At 42.6% G+C, this 13,088-nt stretch overlaps 3 protein-coding genes across 4 annotated transcripts; 2 read left to right on the forward strand and 1 right to left on the reverse strand.

Annotated features, from left to right (window-relative positions):
- Positions 1-340: 340 nt before the first annotated feature.
- Positions 341-5,584, forward strand: shmt1 (serine hydroxymethyltransferase 1 (soluble)). Of its 2 annotated transcripts, none has more exons than XM_061089452.1 (12): positions 341-424; positions 1,510-1,636; positions 2,263-2,408; positions 2,520-2,635; positions 2,744-2,904; positions 3,444-3,525; positions 3,623-3,835; positions 3,961-4,074; positions 4,172-4,294; positions 4,436-4,552; positions 4,784-4,894; positions 4,995-5,584. In XM_061089452.1, the coding sequence occupies exons 2-12, from the start codon at positions 1,544-1,546 to the stop codon at positions 5,165-5,167; spliced, it is 1,449 nt and encodes a 482-aa protein (XP_060945435.1). In that variant the 5' UTR covers positions 341-424; positions 1,510-1,543; the 3' UTR covers positions 5,168-5,584. The 2 variants fall into 2 exon arrangements, with proteins under 2 accessions (XP_060945435.1, XP_060945434.1); XM_061089451.1 differs by having other exon boundaries at positions 358-487.
- Positions 5,585-6,307: 723 nt separating this feature from the next.
- cpsf4 (cleavage and polyadenylation specific factor 4) lies at positions 6,308-10,863 on the forward strand. Its single transcript, XM_061090024.1, has 8 exons — positions 6,308-6,727; positions 6,842-6,892; positions 8,563-8,715; positions 8,873-8,968; positions 9,095-9,188; positions 9,327-9,399; positions 9,519-9,680; positions 10,228-10,863. The coding sequence occupies exons 1-8, from the start codon at positions 6,625-6,627 to the stop codon at positions 10,294-10,296; spliced, it is 801 nt and encodes a 266-aa protein (XP_060946007.1). The 5' UTR covers positions 6,308-6,624; the 3' UTR covers positions 10,297-10,863.
- A 69-nt stretch (positions 10,864-10,932) lies between these two features.
- On the reverse strand, positions 10,933-12,818 carry atp5mf (ATP synthase membrane subunit f). Its single transcript, XM_061090107.1, has 4 exons — positions 12,777-12,818; positions 11,497-11,604; positions 11,157-11,273; positions 10,933-11,067 (listed from the first exon to the last, which is right to left on the reverse strand). Exons 1-4 carry the CDS (start codon positions 12,790-12,792, stop codon positions 11,039-11,041), a joined length of 270 nt encoding a protein of 89 aa, XP_060946090.1. The 5' UTR covers positions 12,793-12,818; the 3' UTR covers positions 10,933-11,038.
- Between the last annotated feature and the right edge of the window lie 270 nt (positions 12,819-13,088).

A 13,088-nucleotide genomic window follows, 5' to 3' on the forward strand; every position in this document is an offset into this window, starting at 1 on the left:
TTTAGTAATAGGAAATTAAAGAGAGAAGTAAAATAAATAAATCTAAACAAAAAAAAATATAATGAATAATGAGTCCGTCAGTGCCCCAGGAAATCATCGCGGTCATTCACTAAATATTTACACTTCATCATAAGCACTCACCTGAGGAGTTTTATTTGAATTCATTTTATTATATTTTATTCTGGGGGATGATACAGAAAACAACCACATTAACAACCTCGACCACAGGGGGTGCTGTTGCAGCCACACTGAACAGCACAAGAAGAAGATGGAGCGCTGTGATTGGTGCATAGTTTGGCGGACTTTCCCCCTGGGTGGTGGAGGCAGTGGGGGGGTAGTGATGGGGTGGAGGTCTAGCGGGGATCTGGTGTCACTACAGCCGGACTCACGTCTCCAGCGGCCGGAGCCTCTTCTCCACTGGCGGGTGAGCAACCTCCACGTGTAGCCCCTCCGAGCGTCACGTGGCCGCAGTAACTTTGTAGTTAAAGTAAGTTTCTAGTGACCGGAAGTGATTTAAAACAAATATAACCAACCACTTGTTATGAGTTTGATTTCCCGCGGTGACATAACGGAAGCTCGGACACAATAACAAGCTCAGCTGCAGGTTGAACTCTTATTTAATCTGTTAACATTAGAGTTAGAATCATGCGTCACTTTAACTGTGCAGGTTTATTTAAGTTTGTCCTTTTGTCCACTTCCTTGTTGGACTGTCCGCTCCGCTGCAGATGTTTGTGTCTCGGTCGAGCCGAGCAGCCACCCGGTAATAAAGGTCATGTGCTCGGCTGACCTGGACTCAACCCCCCGCTGACTCCCTCCTGTCCCTGTGGAGGCTGTGGTATCGAACTGTCTCTAACCTGGAGGGTCGAAGTTCAACCGATGAGACCACATCAGGCCACAGACCCCCAGAGTTACATCATGTGTCTTTGTCTTTGTGTGAGACTGGAATAATAGATCTGATGGAGATGGCGAAAGAGTGTCCTCACCAGCACTCACTCACTCCACTGGTTAGATATAAACCTTTATGACTGGGAGAGTTTTATTATTATATGATTCACTTCACTGTCTTCTGCTACAGTTCAGATTTGATTTTCTAAGTATTACTGCTTTAAAACAGACCCTAAGTGTTATGGCTCCCAGATTTATTTCTGACCTGCTCACTGACTGTAGCTCAACCAGATCCCTCTCCAGATAGAAAACAGATTTGGGCCCCTTTGGTCAATAATGTGGATCTTGTGACCCGGACTAAATGGATTTAAACCTAAAGTGGCCTATGCCTAAGTGTAAATGTTGCCCAAACAGCACAAAACTAATTAAGGCCACCTCTGGTTGACATGCGGTACAGCTGTGGATTATTTGTGGCCCAGATCTGGCACACAGGAGCAGATTGCACAAGTCTTCTCCTTCCACACAGGATGACAGTGTGGCAACATGGGCCAAATCAGGGCCAAAACAAATCTCTATGTGGGTCAGATCACTAAACAAAGAAACCATAACCTTTCTCTTTTTAAGATTTCTATCCCGTGTGACCAAAGAATCAGCTGCCATGTCTGCAACCAACGGCCACGGTGTGAGCAAGGAAACATGGGACTCGCACAACAAGATGATGCTGGAGCCTCTGGGCATCAACGACTCAGAGGTTTGTTGTTCAGTGGATCAGTTGATCACATCCATATATACATCACAACTATAGATACGATCACTCACTAACATACCTTTTAAAAACAAATTTTATAGCTGCAACTTATTAAAATTGTCACTACAGTTAGCTGAGGGATGATCTGATACCAGTTTCCTCATACCTGGACTTTGCTCATCAGCCGACACAGAGTAAACATCAGTAGTTGGCAGTCATAACTGTAAAAGAACACAAATACAACATTTACATCCTTTAACTAGCTAAACACTAACTTGCCCCACCCCAAAGCTGAAGTCTTGCATTCAGTTCACGTCTCTGTTTTACTTGTGGGACTGTCCAGTGTGTAATTGCTGACATTTTAGCTATAGCTCAGGTTAATGCTCCACTACAGGAAATCACTTCTTCTTTGCTGCTTTAAATGCAGTACTTGCTATTGGCAGTACAGTGCAACTACTGTTTTATTGCAGTGCAGAAGAAGTTATTTATGGGAAAAGACAATTGCAGGTTTTATGGGTGAAACTAAAGTACTAAAACATTCTGCAGTTTTTCCCTTTTTAAGAGCTTGTGTGATAAATTGTCACTGTACCCCTCAAGGACACAGCAGCTGTGTATGTCTGTGTTTTCAGGTTTTCTCCATCATAAAAAAAGAGAAGCACCGGCAGACGTATGGTCTGGAGCTGATAGCGTCTGAGAACTTTGCTAGCAGAGCTGTGCTCGAGGCGCTGGGTTCCTGCATGAACAACAAGTACTCTGAGGGATACCCCGGACAGAGGTACAGGAATTCATTTAGTTTGTCAAATTATTTTTAAAATTCTTGCACCACACATGAGAAAAACAGTATAAAACTATTAGCTGTAATAATCATTGAGATCCTTGTGTTCAGGTATTATGGTGGCACAGAGCATGTGGATGAACTGGAGAGACTTTGTCAGAAGAGGGCGCTGGAGGCCTATGGTCTGGACTCAGAGAAATGGGGCGTCAACGTGCAGCCATACTCAGGTATCAAATACTGATTCAAATATTACTGATGTGACCAAACTCCTCTGTTGTCCTTTCTCTCAGCTTGGTCCTTGCTCACCTCCTTCTTGTTCATTCTTCTTTGTTCAGGGTCGCCTGCTAACTTCGCGGTCTACACGGCCATCGTGGAGCCACACGGCAGAATCATGGGACTGGACCTCCCTGATGGGGGTCACCTGACACACGGTTTCATGACTGAAAAGAAAAAAATCTCAGCAACGTCCATCTTCTTCGAGTCCATGCCGTACAAGGTACAGAGCAAACTAACACATTCTGTCAACACACACCCGTCACGGAATCTATATACAAATTTCTTCATACATAAAAATAACTTTGCATGGTTTCTGTTAACTTTTACCATAATAATTGTGAAATACATGAGAATCAAGGCACAATGCTCTTATTGTGAAGGCCTTGTTTCTCATGTTAATTCAGTTCTACACCAAATAAGGGTTGTTTTCCTGGGTAAGATAAACTAAATCAAGATAAAGAATATTTTTAATGTGGCTGTCTGAAACACATTTTATATTTTGTCTAGTTTATTTTTGACTTTGGAGTCAGAGTTTAGCAAGATTCATCTTTATCATGTCCATATAATATTGGCCGGTTGTTCCTGATAAAAGCTGGAACTGTTCATACAAAGACCATAATTTGGCAGAGTTGTTGGAGTAAAAATAGACAAAATTAGCTGGATAATAAATAATATATACATAAATAAATAAAGGAAATTTGATATAAAATGTGGGGGAAATCAAAAACCTAACACAACTGAATATTTATTAATTTGTAGGTGAATCCAGAGACCGGCTACATTGACTACGACAGGCTGCAAGAAAACGCACGTCTGTTCCACCCCAGAATCATCATTGCAGGTCTTTTATAATACACACACTACCACACACGCAAACTCACAAAGTTATTTCGCCACAGAAGCTGAACGTTCACCTCGTCCTTGTTTTGCTTCACTAGGAACAAGCTGCTATTCCCGCAACCTCGACTACGCCCGTTTGAGGCAGATCTCCAACGAGAACGGTGCCTACCTGATGGCAGACATGGCTCACATCAGCGGTTTGGTGGCTGCCGGAGTGGTGCCCTCCCCCTTTGAGCACTCTGACATTGTTACCTCGACAACGCACAAGACACTGCGTGGCTGCCGCTCTGGACTTATCTTCTATAGGAAAGGTAGAAATGGAGAATGATGCTTCTTCTGTCCAAACAAACCTCATCAGCACGTATTTCTCTCTGTGTTGGTTCTTTGTTATTTATCAAATCATATAATTTTTCTCGTCTGCGTTTCCCTCCTCCAGGTGTGCGGAGTGTTGATGCCAAGGGGAAGGAGACTTTGTACAACTTGGAGTCTTTAATTAATCAGGCCGTGTTTCCTGGGCTGCAGGGAGGACCACACAACCACGCTATTGCAGGTATCATACTTTTTCTCCCTTTGACTTTCAAGTAAACAGCCAATTAATTTTGTAAGCAGCATATATGTCAGGTTTGTCTGTGGCCGGTTGTCCTCAGGTGTTGCTGTAGCTCTCAAACAAGCCATGACCCCAGAGTTCAGGGCCTACCAGGAGCAGGTTCTTGTTAACTGCAAAGCTCTGTCCAGTGCTCTTATTGACTACGGCTACAAGATTGTCACTGGTAAGAGACACTCTGCATGATTACACTTGTTTTCTTACGTTAATGATATAGCTGTTAAAGGAATCTAACATTTGTAGAAGCACTTAATAGCTCTAGGGTCCATGTAATGTCCTCTCATGCCGTGTTTCTCCTCTTGTGTAGGCGGCTCTGACAACCACCTGATCCTGCTGGACCTTCGCAGCAAGGGAACTGATGGAGGACGAGCTGAGAAGGTTCTGGAGGCCTGTGCCATCGCTTGTAATAAGAACACCTGTCCAGGTAGAGTTTATGTTTCTATCATAAGCCACCATTAGAGAAATATCAGGCTAAAGACCGGTTAAATAGAGGTGACAGACATATATACAGCTTGCATTTTATATTATTGAAGACATTGGTGTGTGTATAATTTAGTCTATTCTTTCTTTCTGTGGATGTAGCTCCTTAAAAGCTGTAAATGTCTTTTTTCCCTGGATTGCAGAGTGCAATTCTTAATTTGTTCCTTCCTTTTAGGGGATAAAAGTGCTTTGCGCCCGAGTGGTCTGAGGTTTGGATCCCCAGCTCTGACCTCCAGAGGCATGGAGGAGGATGACTTCAAGAAGGTGGCCGAGTTCATCCACCAAGGTAAACTCTTAGAGCCCACTTTTAAAAAAGGCAGTATATTGAAGATGTTCTTTGAGAGATGTTTGAAACGAACCACAAGCTCTCTCCTTTTCCCCTGCAGGCGTTGAGCTGACCTTGGAGGTGCAGAGAAGCCTGGATCCCAAGGCCCCTCTTAAGGAGTTCATCAAGGCCTTGGGACAGGAAGAGAAGTTCCAGCAGCGGGTGGCTGAGATCAAGGCTGAGGTGGAAGCTTTCGCTAGTCAGTTCCCCATGCCCGGCCTCCCTGAGCTGTAGGGGGCAGCAGTTCACACTCTGAGGTGCAGCTGCACTGATGCTTACAACAAACATTGTGTGTCGTGTGTATATTTGTTTTAACGGTTAAATCTGTCTCTCCAAATCAAGATGCTTCTGGCAGCCATGGATACACACATTATACCAATGCTTGGAACTGTAGTTGCAAAAATTCAGTTTTGCTACATTGCCTTTACTGTCTTTGATGGCTTTTCTCCACTGTGAATTCAATCTCTTTTGTTACAATTACATGGAAGCTTTAATTATGTCAAAATCTTCTTTTTCTTTTGTATTCCGTTTAAAAATCCAAAGTTTGTTTTCAGCGGAACTGCACATCTGAGTGCCAATCATGATTATTGCCTTCATGCATGATCATCCTTGTGTACGAGACGTGTTCAATAAAATCTGTGAATTGTAAAACTACTGTTGTTACTTTGTTTGTGTATTGTGACACTTCCAAACATCCATCCATCCATTTTCTATACTTTTAGAGTGTCACTGGGGAGCTGAAGCCAATTAAGTTTTCTAAATATATACAATTAAAGATTCAAACACTAAGTGAAATTAAGTGGAGTTAAATTAAGGGAAAATCAGACCAGATCTAGTTTGTATTTTTCTTTTTTATAATTTATAAATTATTTCTCCACAGAATTTCATTGATAATCAGATTCAGAATCAGAATGTATTTATTGCCAAGTAGGTTTACACCTATCTGGAATTTGCTCTGGTTGTTGGTGCATACAATGAACATAAAAACATAAAAACACAATAAATACAACACACTTAAGAAAAAAAGAAAAAAACAATATATAAAATAAAAATATATAAAAGATAAAAGATATAAAGAGTAAAGTGAAATGCAAAATGCAAAACAGGAGAGCAATGTCAATTTGCAATTTGCAATGTAATGCAATATAATATAATACAATATAATATAATATAATATAATATAATATAATATAATATAATATAATATATGTTAATGTAAACCAAAGGAAATATCAACACTCTATTATATCTCAACATGTTTTTATTTATATTAAGCCTTTGATCTTCATCCAGATGTGATTTGAGTGAATCGAGCGCACGAGACACCTTCGATCGAGCTCTCGACGATCGTTTAATGGCGCCTGGCCCGGGGTCAGAGGTCAGTGTGCGCGCCTCTCGGCTGCTGTGGAGAACAAGGGGCCGCTCGGTGACAGTTTACCGGTCGAACACGGATCTCATTCCGGGGCTTTTTGTCTGAAACGTCCGCTCCACGCACCACAGGAGCTGCGGCTGCGGCGCTGTGTCGTCAGTGAGCCCGCGGACTGTCGTCGGGAGTGTCGGTTAGCCTCGGCTAGCCTCGTTAGCCACGTTAGCTGGCTCATGAAGAAGAAGTACCTAGCTACCTAGCTTAACTTCAAGCTAGCTCACAGACATTTCTCCGGCCGCAAACACTCCACCACCCTCCCGCAGACATGCAGGACTTACTGGCCAACGCGGAGCACATCAAGTTCGACCTGGAGCTCGCGATGGAGCAGCAGCTGGGGGCGCAGCCGCTGCCTTTCCCCGGCATGGACAGTAAGTTCCTCGGCGTGCTAGCTGGAGCTGTAGCCGCTGCAGGTGGAGTGTGCTTCTGCAACCCGCCACTGGTGTCTGCTGCTGAATCTGAACGATTTGTTTGTTTTTCTGCAGAATCCGGATCTGCTGTGTGCGAGTACTTCATGCGAGCGGCTTGTGTGAAAGGTGAGAAACACACAACATGTGCACGTTTCCTGTGTCCGAGCTGCACGAAGTGGTTCCTGCAGCATGTAAACAGGAAGCAAGCTTCAGTGCAGATGAAAACAAGAACACATCAAACTTCTTATCGTTTCCCTCGTTTTTTAAATCAAACTTTAGATGACTGGAGAAACTGCAGCTGCTGTCAAATCTAACAATGCTGCAGCTGTCTGTTACCTGCTTTAATATAAGAGTGAATTTACTAAGTTAAATCCTTTTCTCAAATATATAAAAATGGAGGTGCAGCATTGGACTGTGCTTCACATGAGCAGCTTTCTAGCAAATCAAAAAACATTCATTCATTGTGTTTTAATCTTTTTGTGGTGAATTTGTCAGTTGGAAGTTGATACTGTGAAAGAAAGAGCAACAGGAAGTGATCACTTTAACTTAACAGTAACCGAGGACCCCTTAAAATATGGCTATTAAACTACAGGTGTAATTAAATAATGACTCAGGAAATATTGACACATAGAGCTGTTCAGGTCTGGACTCTTCATCATGAGACATACGTTTGGTAGTGATAGGACAATGCAAGTGAAGTTATGACAACATCGTCTCCTTTGGCGAAGGATGAACCTTCGCCGTACCTCAATGTTTACACCATAGATTTATATTTCTATGGTTTACACGGTTTGAGGAAATGTCCCAATTCTGAGAGAGAGAGAGAGAAGTCACCTTTGTAAGACAAAGATTCCTTTGATATTTGACCACTGTCACTGCAGTAGTGGAGTCATCCATATATGTACAGAACATTGTGTTTTATTGGCCAGAAAATCGTGTTTTCATGGCGTGTAATCAAACTTTGACGCCACTCCACGGTCAAACTGTATGACGGAAAAAAAAACCCTCAGTCAGTTTTTATCTCCATCTTGTTGTGACACTCATCTCAATTTGAAGTTGATCCGATGAAAGCCCTGGTACAAGTACATCAAAGTAAAAATGTGGAATATGGCCAAAATGGTCACTAAATGCAAAATAGCAGGCTTCCTGTTGTGTTTTTCCATTTGCACCTACAGACTTTTTTGTTTGTCTGGGTGAACATGTTCCAGGGGTCTCGGGGGTCACCGTTGAGCCATTTTGCGATGCCCATTGAAAATTCCTTCAGAATACGTAAATTTTCATCACTTTCTAACTTTCTGCAAATTTTGGTAGGAAGTTGAGCATGGTAAAGCCCTCGAAAAGCGAATTCATTTGCCTGAATAATAATAACAATAATCCTTACAATTTCAAAAGGGTCTCACCTGACCTTTGATGTCAGTGCTCGGGCCCTAATAAATCCTTTTCTCAAATATATAAAAATGAAGGTGCAGCATTGGACTGTGCTTCACATGAGCAGCTTTCTAGCAAATCAAAAACCATTCATTCATTGTATTTTCATGTTTCTTTATTTTCATCTTTTAGTGAGGGAATATTTCAGTTGGAAGCTGTTACTATGACAGACAGAGCAACAGGAAGTGACCACTTTAACTTAACAGTAACCCCGTTAAGATACGGCTATTAAACTACCGTCGTGATAAATAGGTTAAAAAATATGAAACCTGATTCGAGACACATATTTTTTTAAAGGTGATCCATTACCACGACTGTCCAGGGGCATGAATTGATTGTTGTTTGTTTGTTTGTGTTTCCTCTCTCAGGTGGGATGTGTCCTTTCCGTCACATCAGTGGAGAGAAGACGGTGGTGTGTAAGCACTGGCTCCGAGGCCTGTGTAAGAAGGGAGACCAGTGCGAGTTCCTCCATGAATACGACATGACCAAGATGCCTGAATGCTACTTCTACTCCAAATTCGGTTTGTCCCCTCTCTCCTTACTGTGTGTTGTCTTGTGACTGTTGATCAGCCTCAAGTCCTTTCAATTACCTGTTGTGTATTTCTTCCTCCTCTCTGTGCTGGTTAATGACTCGACCCTGTTGGTCTCTGTTCTCGATTGTTGGTTTGATCCTTGCAGGCGAGTGCAGCAACAAGGAATGTCCGTTCCTGCACATCGATCCCGAGTCCAAGATCAAGGACTGTCCCTGGTACGACCGGGGCTTCTGCAAACACGGTGGGTCCCACGACGCTCGGTTTCAGGCGCCAACCAAAGCTCATCAGCTGCATCTCTTCCTCTGTGTCTTCTATAATTAAGTCGCTGATCTTTCTGTCCATCTGTCTGTCCATCTGTCTGTCTCAGGTCCCGACTGCAGACACAGACACACAAGACGGGTGATCTGTATGAACTACCTGGTCGGTTTCTGTCCCGAAGGAAAATCCTGTAAATTTATGCAGTAAGTTATCCTTTTTATTTTACTCCTACATCATATGTCTGTCTGTGTTACTATCAGAACATGATGAGTTATTGTTTAGTAAGCTGAGAGACTTTCCTTGACAGTTATAGATTTAACAGTGAGATGTTTTGTCCGCAGCCCTCGTTTTGAGCTGCCTATGGGAGCCTCTGAACAGCCGCCTCTACCGTTACAATCCCAGAACCAAGCAAAGGTGAGAGGATACGATTATACCCGGTCATCTATCGACACACTTGACAGTTGCTTCCTCGGCTTCTCCCTCAGTGCTGCGTGTTAATCAATAATCTGCTTCCCCCCCTTGTCCCGCTGCAGCCGGTGCCGTCCATCGGCCGCTCGTCGCTCTCTCTAATCCAGTTGACCCACTCCAGTCCAAACATGCGGCCGCAGAACAACCATTCCATGGGCGGTTTCCAGCAAAACACCATGATCGGCAACAGAGGGCCTCGTCCCCTGGACCAGGTCACCTGCTACAAGGTGAGACTTGTCTTATGTGGCCCGGTCGCTCACTGCATCGTTATTATCTACAGGGTTCGTATGGTCATAATGTGAAAAAATGTGTTTTTCCAGGCCTGGAAAAGTCATGGAAAAAAATAATCTCCCAAAAGTTTTGGAAAAGTCATGGAAATTTGTATTATTCATATTTTCATGTCGTTCATCATTTACGCTGAGTTTTAAATAATTCATATGCTTTTAAAGAAATACGCTCAGAATATAAGCAGGCATTCTTGGGTTTGTACCATTTAAGGTTTACTGCATGCCTTGGAATTCTCATTGTTAGTTTCAATACTACATTTTGTCACTTACGCGTATACACCATGATTTCACAATGTTCGGTCATGGAAGTTTGGTTTAAAGTTATTGAAAAGTCATGGAAATCCATTGGTCAAAATGTGTATGAACTCTGTATCTAGACAAGTCATCTTCCCTACATTGTAGCGGACCAACATACTGAACATCCAGTTATTATTTAAACTTGTTATTCTTCTAAGTCCCATCTCGCCTGTGTCTCCCTTGTCTGCAGTGTGGAGAGAAGGGCCACTATGCCAACAAATGCACGAAAGGCCACCTCGCCTTCCTCAGTGGACAGTGACCTTCAGTCCTGACCCCACAGTGCTGCAGCCAGCGCTCCACATGTGAGCAGAGGAAGCTAAAGATGAACTTTTTTTTGCCTCTTACAAACTCTGCCACTGAGGTGACACCTGTGGCTGGACGACTTGGCTCGACTCGACCCCGGGACCAGTCTGCAGCGTGCATCTCCAGAGGGACCGCGCGTCTCCTCAGGTCACGTGACTTCATCTGTGACGGCAGACCGAGTGCTACAACCTGCTAATCCTTTCAGAATCTGTTGACCTTATATAAAGAAAAGTTGTGATAAAAACCAGCAGGAATTTTTTTTACTCAAAACTACTGTGATCCATTGGAGCCCAAATCTATTTGCCAGAAACAGTCACTGTCGAATGTTACTTTCCAACTATGACATCTGTGGCTTCGTGCAAACATTTAAATCATTTACTGTTAGATCAACATTCAAAATCAACTGTGTGGTGTAAAGAACTAAGTCCTAATTACGTTGAAAGGATAAATTTCACTTGTTTGGGTGGATGTGAACATTTTTACAAACTGTACGATGTGTTCAAATAAATGTTCTTGTTACTGATTCACCTGTCGTTTATAAATAAATATGTTTACAGCTGATAGATGTAGACGTCCAAACATGACACAAGTGTAAATCTTTATATTGTTTATTGGTCACATATTAACAAGAGCTGAGAGTAGAAAGAGCCGGGGGAGTGAAGAGATCCACCGTCAACCCCTGAAGGTCTGAGAGCTGCTCAGTGGTACTTCCTCCAGCGATCGTGTTCTGGGAAGAAAGGAAACGGAAGAGAATTATAATTTTCTTCATCACCAGGAGTAGAATACATTAAATAAGAAGTGAGAAAAATGTCTTACTGATGTGGTCGTATTCCCACACGTAGCTGAGGGTGACGTAGCCAACCAGCAGCATAGCGATACCGCCGATGCCTCCCTTCTTCACATTGATGTACTTGTTGTAATATCTGTCATGACCTGGAAGAGACGGGGGGGAAACACAAATTGAGAGGAAGTCTACAGCAGAAAGTGTGTCTAATATCTGCTTGTGACTTAAGAGTCATTTGTCATCTTTTAAATTCACCTAAAATCTGAACATTTGTTTTGTTAAACTGCAAAGTCAACAAAAACAATTAACCAGGAGACGACAGAAAGAGATTTTTATCCTGAATGAAGTTTCAGTCAGAACAGGTTTCCTCACCCCCGCGGATAGATGAGATGAGACCATTAGGGGTGAAGTCCCGGCCTCCGAGCCACTTGCCCAGCTCGCCCAGCTTCACATCCATCAGACGCTTCTCCACTACGGCAACTGGTCACAAAGAAGAAACAACAATTAAATGACTGTTGGTCCTGAAATCTGCTCTTCAGCTTCCATTTCTTTTGGGGTTGCCACGCTTCAATACATGAGCCCAGAAGTACTTTGTTTGAAACACTGAAATTAGGGCTGGGTGATATCGCTTAACATTTTCATATCAGTCAATATGGATAATTATCACGACAAATGTCATGTTATTTCTTCTACGTTCTCCTGAGTGAAGGTTGTGGTTTTAAACTCTGAGCAGAGAATGACACTTGTTAAAACGCTGAAGTTACTACAGACTAATTAAATATTACACCTCCACACTGTGCTTGTAACACAATGCATAATAAACATGTTTGTGTCAATAATCTGACAAGACATGCTTTACTTTAACTTGATCTTCAGACAATATTTATTATTAATATATTGATTCCTCCACATTTCAAGGTGCCTTTTCCTGCAAGGTGGTCACAGCCTGTAATTCTGCAAAGTTCACAACTTTGCACTTTGGACAGTAGCAAGACAAAAGTGTACAAATACACACGTGAAGCTGCAGTGGCAAAGTTGAAAGATTCATTTAAATCTGTAAAGTCACTGAAGCAAACTTCAGCCTGTGACACATTTGACATTTAGCATGTGAGTGTCGCTCCGGATCAGCTTCAAATGAATGAAGTTTAATCAGTCAGCTGATATAAAACCACTGAGAGGAAAGTGAAGGTTGTTGGTTGTTTGTTTATTTGTAGTCAAGTTCTTTTTGTTATTTGATTTAGACCAAGAAGAGCGTTTAGAGGCGGACACCGGGTTAGCACTGTTAGCATTCTAGCTACACGAAAACGAATATACAAGTAAAATACAACAACACAGCTCGAGTGTAAAGACTTCAAACAAACAGAGACACACAATCACACACTTTGGTGACTTCAATAAATCGGTTTTACGTCTGGAAACGTGTCCCGCAAACATTTAAACCGCAAATCGGCCAATGACCCGCAAAGTCCTTGACGTGACTCGGGTGAGAGATCGCGGCCTTCAGGGACACACGGAGCTCCACGGACTCACAAACACAGACACACACAGACACACACTGCTACTGCGAACTGCAAACAACAACAGGCAACACACAACGAGACACAAAACACAGGCTGAGTGTTATAATCTCTGCAGAGGACACGTTACTGTACCTGGTCTGTCCGCCATCTTGACTGGTACGAGAGACTCACCGCAAGGGCTGATGGGAATAAAATGAGGCAGTGCATTGTGGGACGGATGTAGTTTTATAATGTCTCTACCAGGGGGCAGCAAAGGGTACGTCACCAGATTCTGGCGATCAATTAACAATTTACACTTTTCTGCTCTAAGGTTATAGAAATAAATAGTTCATATAGAGAAAAAGTTATTATAGAAACAGTTCATATAGAAGGAGCTCATATAGAAACAGTTCAGATAGAAACAGTTCAGATAGAAGGAGCTCATATAGAAACAGTTCAGATAGA

The sequence above is a fragment of the Limanda limanda genome, chromosome 17, assembly GCF_963576545.1.
Source record: "Limanda limanda chromosome 17, fLimLim1.1, whole genome shotgun sequence".
Lineage (NCBI taxonomy): Eukaryota > Metazoa > Chordata > Actinopteri > Pleuronectiformes > Pleuronectidae > Limanda > Limanda limanda.

What these genes read in the sequence shown, in the direction of transcription:
- shmt1 (XM_061089452.1), top strand. Translation starts at nt 1,544, where the DNA reads ATGTCTGCAACCAACGGCCACGGTGTGAGCAAGGAAACATGGGACTCG. An exon ending in TGGGCATCAACGACTCAGAG is followed by an intron (nt 1,637 to 2,262) that starts GTTTGTTGTTCA and finishes CTGTGTTTTCAG; the next exon opens with GTTTTCTCCATCATAAAAAA. An exon ending in TCGAGTCCATGCCGTACAAG is followed by an intron (nt 2,905 to 3,443) that starts GTACAGAGCAAA and finishes ATTAATTTGTAG; the next exon opens with GTGAATCCAGAGACCGGCTA.
- atp5mf (XM_061090107.1), bottom strand. An exon ending in CATCTCATCTATCCGCGGGG is followed by an intron (nt 11,274 to 11,496) that starts GTGAGGAAACCT and finishes CGTCTCTTCCAG; the next exon opens with GTCATGACAGATATTACAAC. An exon ending in GTGGGAATACGACCACATCA is followed by an intron (nt 11,068 to 11,156) that starts GTAAGACATTTT and finishes CTTTCTTCCCAG; the next exon opens with AACACGATCGCTGGAGGAAG.
- cpsf4 (XM_061090024.1), top strand. Translation starts at nt 6,625, where the DNA reads ATGCAGGACTTACTGGCCAACGCGGAGCACATCAAGTTCGACCTGGAG. An exon ending in AAATCCTGTAAATTTATGCA is followed by an intron (nt 9,189 to 9,326) that starts GTAAGTTATCCT and finishes TTTTGTCCGCAG; the next exon opens with CCCTCGTTTTGAGCTGCCTA. An exon ending in ACCAGGTCACCTGCTACAAG is followed by an intron (nt 9,681 to 10,227) that starts GTGAGACTTGTC and finishes CCTTGTCTGCAG; the next exon opens with TGTGGAGAGAAGGGCCACTA.